Raw genomic sequence first — 19,845 nt, forward strand, 5'->3', positions numbered from 1 at the left:
CAGAATGGTGTGATTGACAGTGTCAAAGGCCTTTTGTAGGTCCAGCATGACCATGCCGCAGTATTTGCCCGCGTCCACCTCTTGTTTGATGTGGTCGTTTAAATAGAGAAGGCATGTGTCAGTGGAGTGGGATGTTCTGAAGCCAGATTGGAATTCGTAGATTCGATTTTTTTCCGCGGGATATTTTTCGACCTGTTCGTATACAATTTTTTCCATGACTTTCGAGATGGAGGTAAGGATAGAAACAGGGCGGTAGTTGCCTGGGTCTAATTTACTGCCTTTTTTGTGCAGGGGCGTTACTCTCGCAATTTTGAAGTCCTTGGGGACGTGTCCCTGTTTTATGGAGAGGTTTATTATGTGTGTGATGACTGGGGTGATGGCGGCTGCTGAGTCTCTGAGGAATTTGGAGGGGATGTTGTCATGGCCAGTGGCCTTGTTAGGTTGGAGGGAGGGCACTCAGTTTATTGAGTACCTCATCTGTTGTTACCATTTCCAGTTTGAAGTCGTCTTTGTGGACCCCTAGGGTCTTGTAGTATGCTACTATGTGTTCTACCCCATAATGCCCTGAGTGGGAGGGTAGTTTGTTTACCAGTGTTGTGGCTATGTTTGTGAAGAAACTATTTAAGTAATTGGCTACATCCAGCTTGTCTGTGATGAGCGTGTTGTCCGTCTTTATGTTTATGTTTGAGAATCTGGTTTTAAGTTTTTTACTGCAGCATAGTTGGTTATTGAGTCATTTCCAAAGTTCACGTGGTTTGTTTTTGTTTTCCTCGGTTTTGTCATTTTTTTTTGCTGTTTTGATCATGGAGTTTACGTCATTTCTTAGTCTGTTTCTTTCCAGTTTGAGTTCAGTCACGTGGGCTTGGAGTTCACTGCTCGTGCTTATGGTAAGCTTTGACTGACTTTTACGAAACTCAGAGCATTTTTTGTCTCTGGTTTTCATAGCGGTCAGTATTTCAGCGTGCATCCACGGCTCCGCACGATTTTTTACCCTGGTGGTTCTTAGGGGGGCCATGTTGTTTAGTATCGTTGAAAATTTGGTTTTGAAGCCAAGCCATGTTTCTTCAACCAGTGTACCATTGAGCTCATCTGACCAACTGGAATATGTTGTGCCTTTACACATATGTTGGATTATGTAATTGGTCTGTCATGCCAAACTAATAAAAAATCGCGATTTACCCGGTGGCTACAACAACACACAGTGACTACATGCGTGTTGTTGTAGCCACCGGGTAAATCGCGATTTTTTTATTAGTTTATCATGACAAACCAATTACATAATCCAACATATGTGTAAAGGAACAACATATTCCAGTTAACGGTATATTTTTTTAATGATTCGTTACGGCACAATCAATACTTCCATGCGTTCGGGACCTCCATGTTTTGGGGGTATTCATCAGAAAAATTGGATCCGGGATTCGGCTCTTATCAGTCGGGCAAGAACTGCAGGTTTTCAGCCTCTCTCCTCTCTCCTGGAGCTTAAGGGGGAGCCACGCTTGGCCAATCAGAGGAACGCGGAAGGCGCTCGGCCAATCAGAGAAACGCGGAAGCGCAAGTTGGTTGCCTAAAGTGTTCACGTCACCCAAACACGTATATATATATACGTGGTTGGCCATGAATGTGTTAACAAATAGAAGCAGAGTTGATTTTGCACACAAATAAAAGAAAAATAGAATTTAATTTAATTTTTTTCAACTTTTATTTTCCCATTCGAATCCCATGCCCATCGAACGAAGCTTCGAAGTATTTAAGACAGCCCATGTAGCTTTACAATAGTCTGGATGTTATGTAGATCTTTAACTGTACAACATCTGGATGTTATGTAGATCTTTAACTGTACAACATCTGGATGTTATGTAGCTCTTTAACTGTACAACAGTCTGGATGTTATGTAGATTTTGAACTGCATTTCACAGATTGAGGCCTTGAACAGAATGTTTGGAACGACAGTTTTTCCTCCAAAAGAAAAGGTCAAGGAGATGTGTCCTTGACAACGATGCAGAATTCTAGTGCCTGCAGGGCAGTGTTGGGACCAGGATTCTATTGACCAAGCAACAAACTTTAGAGCCCTGGTCGCAGTCGGTGCTCAAGTGTAGGAACCTCGCATGTTGGAGGAGACTACGGTTGCTATGTGTTGATGTATGAGAATATAATAAGATGCTGTTTTAATTACTGGATGCTGTGAACAAGTCACAGTGGAACAGCAAACATACTTTTCCTATGTTTTATCTACTCCACCCTACTTTTCTTTGGAAAGTGGTTACTAAGTGTTACAGGTGGCCATGTTGGAAGAAAGACAACTGTCGACAAACATTCTGTGCAAGGCCTCTATTGCCTATGCACCCGTTCCATACCGACAAACCAATTAATCTGTTGCCAGATGACGTACGTGCTGTACAGATACAAGTGTGTACTATTACTCTGTGCTTCCTTCTCTGTGTCGTACCTCATGTGTCCTCTGTAAAATGGCACTCATTCCTCTTCTCCTTTTTTGTTGTTGTTTTGTTTCTAGGTGGTCATCCACACTAAAGGCGGTGAGCGGATTTACCGCATCTCACCTTGGGCCAAATACGTGACCCAGCCAGAGACGTCTGTCATCTATGACTGGGTCCACTGGGATCCGCCGCAGCCTTACATGGTACGTGCCTCTTTGGAACTCACATGGCATGACTGAAACATTTTATATATATATATATATATATATATATTTTTTTTTTTACAGAGCATTACATGTAACAGGACACACACACTCAATTTAAAACAATAGAAAATTCATAATAATGATGATGATGATAATAAGCATACAGTTCATAAGCAAGAGCAATTAGCAGATACAACAATAGATTCCATGATTCCGCTGCACTAATACAGAAAGGAGTCTTGCCTTGATTAGTTCTAGCTCGGGGAACCTGAAGAACTAGACAAATCACTGGAGCGTGTTACCTGTGGACCAGTGTTCCAGAGTAGCATAGATGGGAGATAAGGTGGCCATTTTAAACAAATACCATTGATTATTTTGTCTGTCGGATATATAATAATAATGATGATGCTTTTAGGAAGGAAGGAAGGAAGGAAGGTAAGTTCCCCAAGTTAAGATAAGTTAAAAAAGGACTGAACTTGTTGCCCAGTCACATTATTATATTGTGAATTACACATAGTGGACTCAAATGTGACTGTGCAAAGTTACCATATGTTCTTTTTTTATTTTCATCTCTGGTAGCTGTTCCCATAAATAATACATCTATAGGCACAAAGCTGCTTGCCTAGCTCATTCTACTTGTAGTAGCAAATATGTGTCAATAAAAGAAACCAAACAATCAGACAATTCCTTTCCTGTGTGGCGATAGAAAAGCGAACGCCTGTAACAGGGGCTTTGTCATACAATAGCTATATTGATGAGCTGTGTATGCCTTACATGTATATACAAAGCGCTACAACATACTGCCGAGGATTCTAAGGGTTAAGTCTAAACTCGTCCTGACTAATTATTGCAAGTTCACATTGTGTTTTCGAAGGGATCAACAGAAAGCTCAGTCTCTCGTCAAAGGCCAGTTGGGTGAAAACACAAGCCGCTGCTGAAATACAGTATAGAATTACCCTTTTCTCTCCGAAGTCTCCTCCAGTCGATGAGTGCTCGGTGCTGCCACCGCTGGTCGCCAATAAGATCAGCACCTTGACCTGACAGGTTAACAGTGATAGTAATGTGTTTTATTGGGCGACCAGTGGTGTTGCTTCAGTGGAGTGGTTCTCGATTCAATAAATGCATAGATGATTTGATTCTAGGTTCCTGTTTTTTAATAGGTTTCAAATAAAAAAATCACACTGAATCAAATGTAAACCTTGACTCAATGTAAACATTGAGTCATTTATTTTCCAGTTTAGTCCACTCAATATGAAACATAAATGCAATTATTTGAACAGAAACATGTTACTGGCAGTCTGCAATAAAAAGGAAGGGGGGGAAATAAGACACTTTTTTTTTCTTTTTTTTTCAAACCTCTATTTTGAATCGGTAGTGATAGTGATTTTTTCCAAAACCCCTAGAGGACAACTATTCATATCATGGATCAGAATATATCATTTATAAGTATACTGAGGTATACTGTAGGTGTGCTTGACTTACTGCAGTGTTTCAAATGTGCAAAGCTGATGTTTCGGGTTATGGTTGGAAGGAATGTATTCTGTGTTGGACTTCCCTCTGTGTAACCTCAAGTTTGGAGTGCTATACGATGCTTCAGTGATGGTCTGAATCGCACACCTCCATTATAAGTGAGTCATGAAGCGAGCCAAAGCCACCTCTCCACCTTCTCAAAGCCAGCCTCCTCAGTCCTACGCTCGCTGCTTTAATACAAGTCACATAATGCTCGTAATCTCCTTCGCTGATCTAATGCAATCATGGCTCCCGTTAATGGGGGGCACTCGATGCTGATGACTTCAGAGGGTCTGAATGTTTCTCTGCACTCCTTGATGTCCTCGGCACAGGCGTGCAGAAGGAAAACAATGAAAGGGTATTAAGGACCGCCTTGTTGTCCTTTATCGCTTGTTATTCACTACCACTTTAATTAGAGAAGCGTGCCCTCTTCACTGGAGGTCTACTTACCTTGTTTATAAGAGTTCAATTATTATACACTCAAGGCTGAGGGGGTCTGCTTGGTATAGCCACCGCAGAACTGTCCGTGTAATCGCGGCCAATTCCAATAGCTCTGTTTTAACCATCGGTAGACACCGGGATGCATGGTAACTTCCAAGACGTCGATTGCGCTAAAAAAGGCAGAATTTATTCCAGGCCTTTTTTTAGATTTATGATTATTCCAAAAAGCCTTCGACCCCGCTGGGGAGACAGTGGCTCAGGAGGTAGAGCGGTCGTCTGGTAATCGGAAAGGTTCCCAGTTCGATTCCCGGTTCAATTCTCGCTCCTCCCGGGCAGCTTGTCAAAGTGTCCTGGAGCAAGACACTTATTTTCTCCCGATGAGCAGGTTGGCACCTTGCATGGTTGCCTCCGCCATCCATGTGTGAATGTGAGGAACAAAATTTGAAAGCGCTTTGGATAAAAGCGCTATATAAATGCACCATTTACCATTTTCCTCTACCCCCTGAACGACTATAATGGAAATAGGCTTTCCAGCTTCCTTGTGTATAATCTCATTGGTATATATCTTTAGAACTGTACATAAGGATGTAACTAACTGGAACATCATTTCTTTAACTGTTTTTATCAAATCAATTTGTTTCCATGAAATGTTTGTTTTCCAGGCCTGAAAAGGTTTTGAAAATGTCATGGAAATGGAAATTTGACTGCGGATAGATCTATGTTACTTCAACAGAATAATAACTAAAATAACATATTATTAACATAATATTATTGCAGCATTTGAGCATTAACACCAACATGTTTTGGTCATGGAAGTCTTGCACAATATATCATGGAATAGTCATGGAATTTTATTTTGAAAAAAAAAAGTGTATGAAGTCCATTGTCAGTATTGACCTCGGGGTAATGTTCTGTCCTACACGGTTGTCTCCTCTAGCACGTCCACCCCCGGCCAAAGAGGCCCAGGAGCTTGAGGATTTACGAGGCTCACGTGGGCATCGCCTCATCCGAGCCGAAGGTTGCGTCGTACAACAACTTCCGAATCAACGTACTGCCTAAAATAAAAGATCTAGGTAAGTGATCTGATTGGTGGGGCCTCCAACGGGTGGGTGGGTGGGTGGCACTGGGTGGGGGACGCACTCTCTCTATGTGCGTCCTCTTCCTTTCTACCTCGCACTCTGTGCAGAGTGGTCATCTTTGTTATTATGTAATTTTGTTTGCCTATGAAAAATCTGTGAAATATCGGTGCACGGCAATCATCCCCTCCTTTCATTCCTTTCATCTCGAGTGATGCTGCAAACATTCCTTTCAGTGAGGGGCTTTTTGTCGACATGTGAACAGAGAACATTTTGCGCTTTTGATAGAAGCACAGAGACCACAGTGAAACATGGAGATGGTGTTTAGTACATGTGGCCCATCACATTTTTGGCTCGGGGGGGCGGCGATGAAAGGCTGCGCCTGTGTCCCAAAACATCTCCGTCAACAGTAGCCTTATTCCGGCCGAACTGCCGTGTTGTTTTAGGTGCCACGGTTTCATAAAATCCAGACGTTTCAAGCGGTCATTTCGGTTCAAGACCTGTCACGTTTGCTCAGCGCAAAGCCACTTCGGCAAGTCGACATCCCGTTTTACTGGTACAGTATGACCTGAAGTGAAGTCATTACCTTCGGACAGTGGAGGTCAGGGTAGCTCCACAGCACACGACACACACACACACACACACACACACACACACACACACACACACACACACACACACACACAGGGGAGGTAGAGCTCTGTTCCAAAAGCCGCCCGAATTGTATTTTTTTTGCCCAATGGTTCAAGCCCTAGCTTCTACCAGAGCCTCGCATCATTGACTCAATCATCTACTTGAGGGATATAATGTGCATGTGCATGCTCTGAATTGTGTGATATTTAAAAAAAAAAATTGGCATCCATCTAACATAAAGCAGCCATTTATTGAGATGGGCACTACAATACACTGCACTTTCCCCTTCACACAGAGTCTGGCCATCAGTGTCCGTGTTGTTCCTTTGTCTCATTATCCAAAGTGCTGGCTTTGGATCTGATTTAAACCCTGCTGAACCGAGTAATGCCCACCGAGATCCCTGCCTTGGTTTGAAATTCTATCTTATGGTAAATAGTTTAAGACGCGGCATTGTTTTGCATTTCCAGTAGAGTCTGCTGCATCAACAGTATTAAAAGGGACAGATATTGCTGGTACAGCAAACAAAGAGCGATCAAATGAAAAGTGTTTCTTTGGCTTGTGGGCCGACCGCGGTGGGAGAGGGGAGGGGGAGATGGAGGGGGAGGATGAATTCTGCAAATGCAAATACTGTCAAGGAAAATCTACCTGTGGAAGTTGGAAGGAATCTGCACAATAGGATTTTCTGCAAGGCTAAATTCGACCGTCTGCGGTGACTGCTGCCTTTGCCTGCCATTTCACTTCCACTGACTGTGAAGAGACGAGGGTATAGAAAAAAAGAATTCTCCCTTCACCCCTCTCTCCTTTGTCACACTTTTCTCAGGAGCCCAAGTTTTTCTCTAGCCTGAAAAGAAGCAGAAATTTAAATAAATAAATATAAAAAATTATAAATAACTCCAGATACCAGTGGGGGGGGGGGCTCCCTCTGGAGTCATCGGTAGCATTTTAAAAGGCTGTTCTCATTTGTAGGAAGTGTTTGCATAGATCTTCCAGAGGTACCTGACCTTCTGACTCTGTGTGTTTCCCCTACAGCCATGGGGTTTGTCTTGATCATACAGGAGTTTGTGTCAAACATGAAATGCCATGTTAGATATGAGGCTGTCAAGGCTGACGTAAAAGGATTCATAGATGGGGGGGTGGGGGGGGGGAGAGAGGTGGGCCGAGAGCAAGCCGAGGATTGATTATGGAGCCGCGCGTGGCAAATTGTGGTTACTCACTCGTGGGGACAATGCACTCTGTCGCGAACGAGCGCTTGTGCAAGGATCCGTGCATTGCCAGGGGCAGCTTCACAGCAGTGATGGGATGGTTCAAATCAGCTCAGTTAACCCAAACTTTTCCTTTGAGATTTTGTATGCGTCAGTGATTAACGCTTTAACTACCATGCTACAAAGGGTTAGCAGCGCTTCCACTACCACACTACAGAAGGTTAACCCTTTGTAGTGTGGCAGTTAAAGGGTTAACCATTTGTAGTGCGGTAGTGAAAGTGTTAACCATTTGTAAACCCTTTCACTTCCACTACAGAAGGTTAACCTTTCACTACCACACTACAGAAGGTTAACGCTTTCACTGCCACACTACAAAGGGTTAACACTTTCACTGCCACACTATAAAGGGTTAACCCTTTCACCTCCACACTACAGAAGGTTAACCTTTCACTACCACACTACAGAAGGTTAACGCTTTCACTGCCACACTACAGAATGTTGACCTTTCACTACCACACTACACAGGGTTAACCCTTTCACTTCCACACTACAGAAGGTTAACCTTTCACTACCACACTACAGAATGTTAACATTGCACTACCACACTACAGACGGTTAACCGTCTGTAGTGTGGTAGTGAAAGGATTATGGTGAAAATTTGTACGCCAATGTTATTTCCTGGTCACATAACCTTTGTGTATTTCCCAGTTCCCCATAATCATGTCTTTTGCCATAATCGGGTAGCTGAAAAAATAAAAATACATTATATATATATTTATATTAATAATTTTCGGCCTTTTGGCATTCGGTTTTCGGCCAACTGTTTCCTATTTTCGGTATCGGTCTCGGCCAAGAATTCGGTGCATCCCTAGTTATAACCATAGGCCATTTTCACACCAGCCATTTTGACATGCCAATTCAAGGTAAACATAGATGTAGTAGAAATAACATGAGTTAGGGTTCGATTTAATTTAGGTGTACAAGAATCATTTCAGTCAGACGGCATGCACAATACCAGGGCTCTGGCTCAAGCATGCCTAAAAGGATTTAGATTAGATTCAAATGTATTGTCATTATACAGCACAAGTACAGTCAAATGAAAATAAGTTTTGCATCCAACCAGAGTGCAAATGTAGCAGTAAAGTGCAACAGAAATATACAATGTACATGTGATTCAACTAAATACAAAATATACACATTTCTACTACTGAGTGTAGTGCTAATCAGATGTATGTACAGAGTTGTAGTATAATATTTACATTGTAAATACAGTATGGTAGTAGTCATACTGGCCAGCAGCGTAACTAGTAAGAGTAGGATATGTATAGATATAGTATCTACAGATATGTAAAAGGACTATGTGCAGGTAAATACAGACAGGTGTGGATAGATGCATTATATGCGGTGAGAATAAATATATACATGTATGAAATTTACAGCATTTGTACATGCTATCATACAGAGCTATGGGTTATATGCAGGTGTACTGTATAAGTATGTATGGCACCCTAATTAATGTTATTAACTACACCTATGTTTAGCCTGCATTGCCATGTCTAATGGCTGCCGTAAAAAGACATGCCATGCCATGTACTGCGAGTGAATTGTGAGTGAATGGTAGCTTAGGTTACATTCATAATTTTAGTTCTCTGATTTGACATTCCACGACGTGCGCTGCCTTAAGTTGTGAGTAAATGTTTGTTTAGCTTACGTGTATAACCTCAGTTCAATGAATACCTATAAATGGAAAAGGAGAACAGAAGCACCGTGAATTTTTTTTGAAGTAACACACCGTTGATTAACACCGTTTATTACTTACCACGCTACATATATCTTTGTAGTTTGTATGATGTATATCTGTTAGATTGTGACTATTCTCAAGGTGTTTCTCTGGTTCCATAGTTTATGGTATTGGCCTACCTTGGTTTGCATCGTAAATGAATTGACAAACGCCTGCCTGCCTTCATAAATGAGGCCACAGACATATAAAAGGTTTCAATCAGGCATTCCATTGTCTATACTAAAACACAAAGGTCAACTTTCTCTGATCAGATCATCTTCATGATCACTGGTAAATGGAACAGAAGTCTAGAAGTCTTTAGAATCTTTATTTGTAGCACACATTGCTACATTGTCATCCACACATAGGAACACACACATTTATTTGGGTCGCCGATTAAATTTCCTCTCTGCGCTTGACCCATCCCATCGTCCTTCTCCCCAAGGGCAGCCAAGAGCAGACATGGGCTGCACCAATCCAAGTGTTCCTGTCCGTCTTCATCAAGGATGCGACAGTGTTAGCCATCTGTTCTGCATGTTTTTCCCGGGAGATACCCCACCTGGGTACCTGGCAACCTGGTCCCCAAGTGGGATTCGAACCCAGGACCTTCTTGCTGTGAGGCGACAGTGTTAACTACTGCACCACCATGCCGAACAGATAAATGTTCCCTACATACTCTTTTGTCATAGACTTGTCCTAGCATTGAACAGGAACATGTGGCAGAACGCACTGGCAACTCGCATGATGGTGCAGACGCTACCAATGCAAATTGTGAATTTGCCATGAAATACGCTCTGAAACATTACCCGGAGACATGACAACGGAACACAGTGGGAGAGAGGATTAAAAGAGTGGAAAAACATTGAAATGAGATAAATGGTGTTTTTAGCCTGTCTACATTTGACAGCTTTTTCACACCTCTCGTACACTCTACTGTGATTGGCTTGTGGCTTGTGGAATGTGCGACTTGTAGTTTTTGAACGATTTGCATTTTGAATGATTTCCCCCCAAATCAGGGGGGGAAATACTTCAGGAGGTTGTAATCACAGGCAAATATTCACTCTGCAAATATTTTTTCCGGTTCACTCTTTTGAGAGCTGTTTCAACAGATTTGTTTGTACGTAGCTGTTGCTCAGCTAACTCGCTACACATCCAGCGTTAGCTCCCTCTCAACACAGGGAAACTGCTTTTTCCTCCAGCTAAATGCTTGCAGGGGGGGGGATCACCTTAGACAACACAAGATACCAGATGCATTAATGAATGCTTCAAACACTAAAGGCCTCTACAGATGACCACCTTGCCGGCAGAGGTGTTGTTTTCCTATGGGGAGAGTGGTGGCGCCCAACTTGGCGTGGCGCATCGCTCAAAATTGACCGCCTACCTAACACCTTGAAAACCACCTTTAGCTCGTCCTGCATACCATTCGGTCACTTTTTGATGAACAACCATTTATTTTCTATTAAAAGTAGCCTACTTGGATTATCTGCAGTGAGGGATGTTTAAAAGATGTACCTGGACTGTGGACACATGCAAAAGTGAGGGATAGGGTGCTGTTTTTATCCTTAATTTGTTCAAATGTCAGCATTGGATTTATGTAGAAAATCTACTGAACGGCAATGTGCAGACAACAATTGCAAACGTATTGAATTAGTTAGCTACTAGGGATGGGCATGAGTAATCAATCGATTACTCGTAGCTATGAGAAAAATCCACAAAAAGAAATCGAAATAATAAATTGTTATGATTAATTTTTTACATATATTTTCACATGTATGTCTAAGATTATAACTGTTTGTTGTTTTCCTTAAACATATATACGTGAATGAACAAAAACAAGTAAAAAAAAATAATAATAATAATGATTCTAATATATATATAAAAAAAATCATAATTTTTTCCCCCTTTTCGAGTAATACACGATCAATCGAGTATAGCATGCGATCAATCGATCTGGATTTTTCTTTAAAAAACCCATCCCTATTAGCTACTTAGGCTAATGGTAGCCTTTAACCTAGTTAACCTCATAATGCTATTGAACAACTTTCTACTACTTACTTTACCACTAACCCTTGCTAGTCCCCGGCAAGGTGTAATGTTAGCCAGCCCGGACCAGCATGCTACCCTTGTGATAAAAATAGCATTAGGAAGTTGACGCTACCACGTTAGCCTTTTCTGGAAATTGGTTTCACAGAATGTTATTGTGGATAGCAAAAATGTTCCATTGTCATCGGTCCTATGAAGTAGTGTTGGCGATCGTAGTGAATTCAGGAGCAGGTTCAATCGGAAAAAGGTTACCAGCTTTCTCACTTCCAAATAAGGGACAAAAGGTGGCCTGAAGGCGACACCAACGGGTTCTCGCTGACATTTCTTTGGGTGTGTTTTGCTGTGCTGTCTGGCACTTTACCTAAACATCCTCTCTCAGTCAGACATACAATAACACCAAATAACACTATTTGGAAAAGAAAAGTCAGTGGAATGTTAACTTTCTGTTGTGTGTGCCTTGCACAATCTTAACAGCCTTATTATTTTTTATTTTTTATTACCATTTACCAACTGGTTTAAAACTATATTCTGAACTCAACTTTTATAGACAATCACTCAAAAATCTGCAAAGTTGCTGCAATCGCATCCTTACTGTGCACAAGAGTATTCTACACACCAAACAGCGCTGTCCATGGTTCTGAAACAACAGCGCGCCATCTTCTGTCCTCCCCACTCCCATCTCCTCCTCTCCTCTCTCCTCCCCTTATCACAGAGAACCTGACAGTCAATATATGGGACAAGGAAGGTCTCTTAAGGGACAAACCAATTTAGCCCAATATAAGGGATGTCCCGGCTAATACGGCCATGGTCAAGCTAAGGTGCTTAGCAGTGGTTGTTAATTGAAGGGTCAAGAAAATAAGGCGATTGGTCAATTGCCACCGAGCGCAATTGACTGAAATAATTTCAACTTTGATCTTGGTTGCCCCTGATCTTACAAAGCGCTACCAATGAGAGTACAGTTTTATGTGATGTAAGCAAAAGCAACTTCCAAAGTAGAGTGGATCACGTTAAGAGATCTGTTCTCGTAAAATAGTAGGGCTGTGTCCATTTTCCCAATTCGAATCAATCTTCATTTGAATAAGCCGATATCGATTCATAAAATCCCAGATCAATCTTTACAATTTATATATATATATATATTTATGGTGTTGACTGCTAGTCATGTTAAATAAAAAAGTACATTAATGCTACTGCTTGATGGTCAATTCTGTAAACATTCATATTTCTTATAATGCACCAGGTTAGAGGGTTCATTGTACAATTTACAGCATGAGTTCTGTGAGAATCTCTTTCATATTCAAGCTAAATTAGTATGGATACTGAAATATCCCTAACCGAATCTATAATGAATCGAATCGGGATCTTGCGAATCGGAATCAATCGATTCGGGAAATCAGTGGTGATGGCTACAGTATGACCTCTGTGATGGCGATCACCTAGATACCTGCACCCAACCTCACAGTGAATGAACACATTTCTTAATATCTGAAGGCGGCTTAACAGACACACGCTTGGGAGGATCAATGGCCTGCTAGCTTGAGCTGGCAAGTGTAACCATACAACATTATCATTCCACAACTGGCTGCTCCTACTCATAATGGTAGTAACGCTGTGGGTCTGGATGGTTTTGTGCTTGTTTTAATAAACAAGGGTGGCAATATTAATATTAACATTCTCATTAACTCAGGAGAAGACAAAATCCTGTTAATTTATCTTGCTTTCAACTTTTGTATCAATCACTAACACATCTAAAATATACCATATGTATTGTTAGTATACATGCAATTAACATATAATTAACACCATAACATGTATTTACATCATTATACATATTTGTATGTATACACATTATACATACAGATATGTGGGGAAGCTATACATAAACTGTATGACTTAATACCAATTATATGAATGTCATTCATGTAGCAAATCAATACAAATAAACTACCAATATATTAATAATATCAATTATATTAATGTACTGTAGTTGGTCATTATTGGACAATGAAGTAGAATTTACTTTCTACACTAATGAGAAAACATTTCAGCCTTGCAGATCAATATGTTGGTGTTGTTGTTTATTATCTTACTTCCCTCCCTTGTATTCAGGTTACAACTGTATTCAGATGATGGCTGTCATGGAGCATGCCTACTATGCTAGCTTTGGATATCAGATTACAAGTTTCTTTGCTGCATCCAGGTAAATGTATTCCATTATCATGAAAAATTATCTAAATATTTTATTTTGCATTGGACTGTACAGTGGTATTGTTTAAGGACAGTTGTGTTCTGTACTCGTAGTCTGTGTTTCTCTTGGCACTTAAAGGTGCACTCAGCGATTCGAATCCACTATACTTTTGTCAAATTCAGCTAATATCTCCACAGTCTGCTAGCTGTCCGTTCTGTGTCAGCTGAAAAATAAATCCTGTGTTCTGTAGATTGGGAAACGATCAAAGTGGCTTGGATCGAGCCACACAACACTATTCCAGCCAATCCGCAACAGGGGGTGTTCGTGCCTGCGCACAGGACATGGGGGAGGGGAGGGGGTGGGGAGATTGGGGGGGGGGGAGGGGGCAGTGGGATGTGGCAAATATGGCACATGCTAACGAATATCAACAATCATTCAACAACCTTTCTCCAAAATCACTGACTCCACCTTTAAACCACATTACCTGCTCTTTGAAGAGCTTTTATGAGCTTTTGAAGAGACCCCAGAAATATTACTATCAGGAAAGGTTTATGTTATTTTGTAGGGTTGAAGTGCATTAGCTGTGCATGATCATGAAACCGTTACCTGGGTAGTGTTTGCAAATCAAGGTGAGGGATTCTGACGGTAGCAATAATCTCCCTGTAAACACATTTGCCAGTTAATCTTCGGAAGAGAAGGAAACCTAGATAAATCCGGACTATTCGGTAAATTTATTTATGTGCCGCATTCCTAAGGTCCCTCATACTTGCTCGGAGGAGAGCTTAAACCCCAAAAGTGTAATGTATACAGAGTAATTTCACCCCTGATTGATCTCCCATAGTCATTTGAAACCTGAGCGCTCAGAATAACAGGAAGCAGGGTAATACTCTCAATGTGTTCTGTTTGCAAGGGAAACTGATAGTGATTGCTGGAAGGACAGATGAGATGTCATAGGACAACGTGAGGTGTCTGTTTGTGTTTATGTATACTGTATTAATGCGTGTCCTTTTTCAAGGTGTGGTCAATAAACGTAGTCTTCGTTATGACCTTTTCAATGATAATAAATGAATAATAATATTGCCATCTAAAAACTGTTACAATATCAACAATGGGGGCGGGGGGGGTGATCTCGACAGGTGGAGAAATAGATGATCTCCAGACGGTGTCCTGAGAAGATTGCATTAGGGATGGAAAACGGCGCTCTCGCGGTTATTTTAATCACACCACGCCAAACAACAAAAAACAATAACATTAATAATTAATTGTGTGTGTGTTCTCACTCAGTCGCTTTGGCACCCCGGATGAGCTGAAGGAGCTGATCGATGTGGCTCATTCCATGGGCATTGTAGTCCTGCTGGACGTGGTCCACAGCCACGCCTCCAAGAACACGGTGGACGGTCTGAACGAGTTCGATGGCTCCGACTCGTGCTTCTTCCACGCTCCGCCCCGCGGGGAGCACGCCCTCTGGGACAGCCGCCTCTTCAACTACTCTAGGTAACTTGTGCTCCTCTTCCTTCTTCACCTCCTTGTCCTTCTCTGCCTCCTTGTCCTCTTCCTCCTTCTCCTCCTTTGTCTTCCTCCTCCTGCACCTCATTCTCCTTGTCCTTCTGCATCTCCTTATCTCCTCCTTCTCCTTGCCCTCCTACTCCTGCACCTCCATATCCTCATCCTTGTCCTCCTCCCACCCCTCCTTCTCCTGCACCTCCTCCTTGTCCTCCTACTCCTCCTTATCCTACACCTCCTTGTCCTCTGCCTCCTTCTCCTCTTTGTCTTTCTCCTCCTGCACCTCCTTCTCCTTGTCCCCCTATTCATGCATCTCATTATCCTCCTTCTCCCGCTCCTCCTGTGCCTACTCATTGTCCTCCTACTCCTGCACCTCCTTATCCTCCTCCTCATGCATTGCCTCATCCTCCTGCTCCTCCTTCTCCTTGTCCTCCAATCCCGCACCTCCTTATCCTCCTCATCCTCATCATGCATCGCCTCCTCCTCCTTCTCCTTGTCCTTCTGCACCTCCGTATCCTCCTCATCATCATGCATCGCCTCATCCTCCTGCTCCTCCTCCTTCTCCTTGTCCTCCTACTCCTGCACCTCCTTATCCTCCTCCTTGTCCTCATCCTTGTCCTCTAACTCCAGCAGCTCCTTATCCTCCTCCTGCTCCTCCTCCTCATGCATCGCCTCATCCACCTGCTCCTCCTTATCCTCTTCCTCCTTGTCATCCTACTCCTGCACCTCCTTATCCTCCTCTTCCTGCTCCTCCTCCTCCTCATGCATCACCTCCTGCTCCTCCTTCTCCTTGTCATCCTACTCCTACACCTCCTTGTCATCCTCCTTCTTGTCCTCCCGCTCCTTCTCATACACCTCCTCGTCCTTGTCCTCATCCTGGTCCTCATCCTGGTCCTCATCCTGGTCCTCATCCTGGTCCTCGTCCTGGTCCTCGTCCTGGTCCTCATCCTGGTCCTCCTCCTGGCTCTTCCCAGGGACCCAGGAGGCATCACAGGATGTCAACCACATGCCTCCTATTTCTGGACACACCTTTTCATTTGTATGTGTATTTTCGAATTCACTTCCTGACACGTTCGGTTTACAACGAATATAGACGTGTTATTGAATAAATTTGCTTGGGAATTAAACAAGCAGTGTAGCATTTATGGTAACAAGGTTTTTGGATGTTAGACTAGTAGTAGAAGTCGTTGTCATCGTTGTTGTAGCAGTAATAATACTAGTAAAATAGAAGTAGTAGTAGCAGCAATAGTAATAGTAGTAGAGGTAGTTGCAGAATTAATAGTAGTGTGTGTGTGTGTGTGTGTGTGTGTGTGTGTGTGTGTGTGTGTGTGTGTTCCTCATATCTTAAGAGCATGTATAAACATACTATTCTCTTCGCGAGGCATAAAGCACGACGCTCGGTCTCTGAGCGGAAGGCTCTGTGCTCTCTGGCACGGAAGAGGAAGTGAGATCCTCCCGGTCTTCTCTTATAGGAGCTGAAAACGGGGGCAAGTGCACAGGCGCGTTGCCAGCATACGAAATATGCGGGAGCCGCTATGGCTGTGTAGAGACCACATGCCGTTTACTGGCATTAAGAATACATGTGTGACTACCAGCGGAGGGGCTACTGGATGTCATTTGCATAAAGGAAAGCGTTCCTCCCTCCCCGAGGTCTGTGTCATTATGACTCTTCTATAATGCAAATATCTACACGTGCTTTTCATTACAGCTTCAGCAAGGTTCCGAGGTCTGTGAACACCAGCACAACAAATGATTGCTAAACGATTCAGAATGCTGTGAGAGGCCATTAGCTTCACATAGTAAATCTGAAAAGTTAGACCGATGCAGTTTTGGTCATTTAATTGAGGTCCTGATAATGTGGTGAAAAGTATTTATTGATATTGTGAATAATATATACAAAAAAAGTGTATTATTACACTGTATACATGGATATCCTATGGACCTGCTCTGCAAATTCTGGGTAATTTGGCTTCATGAGAAGAATATTTGGAATGTTTTTCATTTTTATAGGTGGAAATATATATATATATATATATATATATATATATATATATATATATATATATATATATATATATATAAGAAATAAACATCTGTACCAAGTTTCACTTGCTAGGACAACAGCAGCAATGAACCTTTGACTTAGAATTGTCATTGTAGTGCCCCCCATAGGCCAATCAGCGCCATTGTTTGTGGCCAGGTTACATGTGGCCTGGACAAAATAGACAAAAAGTTACCAATGTAGGGATCAGTTTTTTGGACAAATACAATTGAATGAATAAATAAATAATAATAGGAATTCCAGCAATATCATTAGTGTTCCCTGCGTGGGAGTGTTATAAGTAGGTGTCATTTCTGCCTGTCGCACCTTCACCAGTGCCCCTTGAGCTGCCAACACCCAAGACGTAATGTAATTCATCCCTTGTGCCACGTACCAGCGTGTGTCCACCTGCATTGTAGGACCCAGTCGGGTGCAAATGACCTTGGCTGCTGCTGAGCAATGCAGAGTGGGCATGTCACTGGACTTATCAAGCCCCCCCCATCACAGATGACCAAAACAAAGTTGAAAGTAGTAGAAATGTAGAAAATGTAATTCCTTGTTTTTGTGCTACCAGGGCTGTCCACGACTAAATCAAATCTTAACCCTTTCACTGCCACACTACAGAAGGTTAACCCTTTACTATCACACTACTGAAGGGTTAACCTTCTGTAGTGTGGCAGTGAAAGACACCAGAGGTCACTGTGGGCATATGCACTGTAATGATTGGGGGTACATGCCGGTGTTTGCAGTGCTAAAACTATATTAAATATTATAGCTATGGATCTAATAATATAGTCTATCCAAGAGTAAACATCCTAACCATGTCACAACAGCAGTCGGTGTATATTTTCAGCAATACGTTTGTTTACCAATAGGTTAAAGTATTATTAGTGAGATTTTAGTTTTTGAAATGTGTTAATATTTTCGCGGAAATCCGCCATTTGTAGTCATATGAGCACAGGGCATCCAGAGCTCTCAATGAGTGTTGACATTTTGAAAAACTACAGTACCCAGCGAATTCTAGCTTTCTGCAAGCAAATTACTTGTGTATGAATTATTTTTATTTCTCGGGATTCTATACCACCAAACTGAACGTTATTGGCATAGATTGGAGTGCAGTTAGTGTGTCCACCTTCTGTGAACATTTAGCAACCATCTGTGTGGAAATCCGACCCAAAATGGCGGAGCCATATCATTTTTTTTTTTTTTTTTTTTTTTTTTTTTTCTCCATTTTTCCTCCGATTTTCTCCCATCCCAATGTTAGTCGTATGCCAATTCCCAGTCCCTTCCTGGTCGCTGCGCTTTACCCCCCACAGTCAGATCATTTGGGAGAGTGGAGGCTACCACGTGCTTCCTCCGACACACGTCCAGCCAATCACCGCTTCTTTTCACCTGGCAGCGCGGATTCTCATTGAGAGGGCGTAGCGTGTGGAAGGACCACACTATCCCCCTCACGTCCAATCCGCGCTTAGCAGGCGCCCCGACCGAACTGTAGGAGTCGCTGTTTACAACGACCCGGACCCACCCCGCCAGCTTCTCCCACCCTCTGATACAGCCAATTGTATCAGTGCAGACGGCCAGCCAAGCTGGTGACAACCCCGGAGCTGTGAGCTGGATTCGAACAGGCGAACCAAGCTCACAGCTCCGGGGCTGGTGACGAACGCAATCTCCGCTCGACCACCTAACCGCCTGAGCCATATCCATTCTAAGAATCAAACTACATACAGTAGATTTCATTCTCTGTGTACGCCTGGTGATACTAAATCCAAATTGAACTCTGCTATTTTCACCACTGTCTATATCATCCCGTGATGATAATGATATTACCCTCTTAAAGCGTCTCTTTATATCAGTTTATAAACCAAATATACATTGAAAAAACACCATTTTCTCTCACTAGTAACAGACACAATATTTATGACACTGGGAATACATTCACTGAGGTCCATAGATGTCCCCATAGGCGCCTACGTAATTGAGCAGGCGAAGCGGGTGCTCTACCAGTATTGAACTTGGGGGAGCAAGCTTGTCTCTTTGCTCCCTCACTTTTTGATCATTGATATATCCCCCCCCCAATATATCAATATTATCTAACCATAACTACGTAATTTCAATCAAATTAATAATACGCAATGACACTTAATAACAAGTTTTTAAGTTTCCAAAGATTGCGAACCCCCCCCCCCCCCTGCCCCATTATGGTTTGATCCAGTGCCTCCCATCTCCAGCGCGTAGACCTTTTGGCTCACAGCGCTGCAGTCTGGCTGCAGGTAGGCTGAGTGTAAATATCAAAGCACACAGAGTGTGTCATAATATTGGTGGCAGACCAGGCAGGCAGGCTTTTCCAGTAAGTTGTTCAAATAAAAGGATTATGTTAGACATAAGTTACTATTGAGTGGTAGTAGAACTTCTACGGTTCTACCACGCAATACAATAAAAGTGTTTCACGGTCCCGAATTGCGATCTGGTCATACGGTTTCCTCGAATAAATAATAATAACGTTTCCCTCTCTGGTTGGCGTTAGCTTTAGTGCTAGCCGCTAGCTAACGTTATCTAGATATGTGGTGTGAGCTGGATGACGTTGACTTCATTTGCAAACGTTAACGCTATCTATATGGCAGACGAGCAGGGCCGGATTAACGACGGCCGCGGCCCGTGGGCCTATAGTGACGAGGGGCCTCCATTTTTTTTTAACTTTTTTTTTTTTTTTTTTTTTTTGAGATCGATGTCATGATTGTGCACTGCAGACTCAGGGAGGAGGCAGAGAAGGAGAGAAAGAGACACA

The 19,845-nt window shown here is 42.5% G+C and overlaps 1 protein-coding gene across 1 annotated transcript in view; it reads left to right on the forward strand.

Annotated features, from left to right (window-relative positions):
• Positions 1 to 19,845, forward strand: part of LOC311243196 (1,4-alpha-glucan-branching enzyme-like) — a 288,129-nt gene that overhangs the window by 70,951 nt on the left and 197,333 nt on the right. Inside the window, exons 4-7 of the mRNA XM_084332329.1 lie at positions 2,516 to 2,641; positions 5,532 to 5,667; positions 13,438 to 13,528; positions 14,801 to 15,010. Coding sequence (XP_084188455.1) covers positions 2,516 to 2,641; positions 5,532 to 5,667; positions 13,438 to 13,528; positions 14,801 to 15,010 — 563 coding nt within the window. The remainder of the gene's footprint in view (positions 1 to 2,515; positions 2,642 to 5,531; positions 5,668 to 13,437; positions 13,529 to 14,800; positions 15,011 to 19,845) is intronic.

This window comes from Notolepis coatsorum (genome assembly GCF_963971535.1).
Source record: "Notolepis coatsorum genome assembly, chromosome: 1".
Lineage (NCBI taxonomy): Eukaryota > Metazoa > Chordata > Actinopteri > Aulopiformes > Paralepididae > Notolepis > Notolepis coatsorum.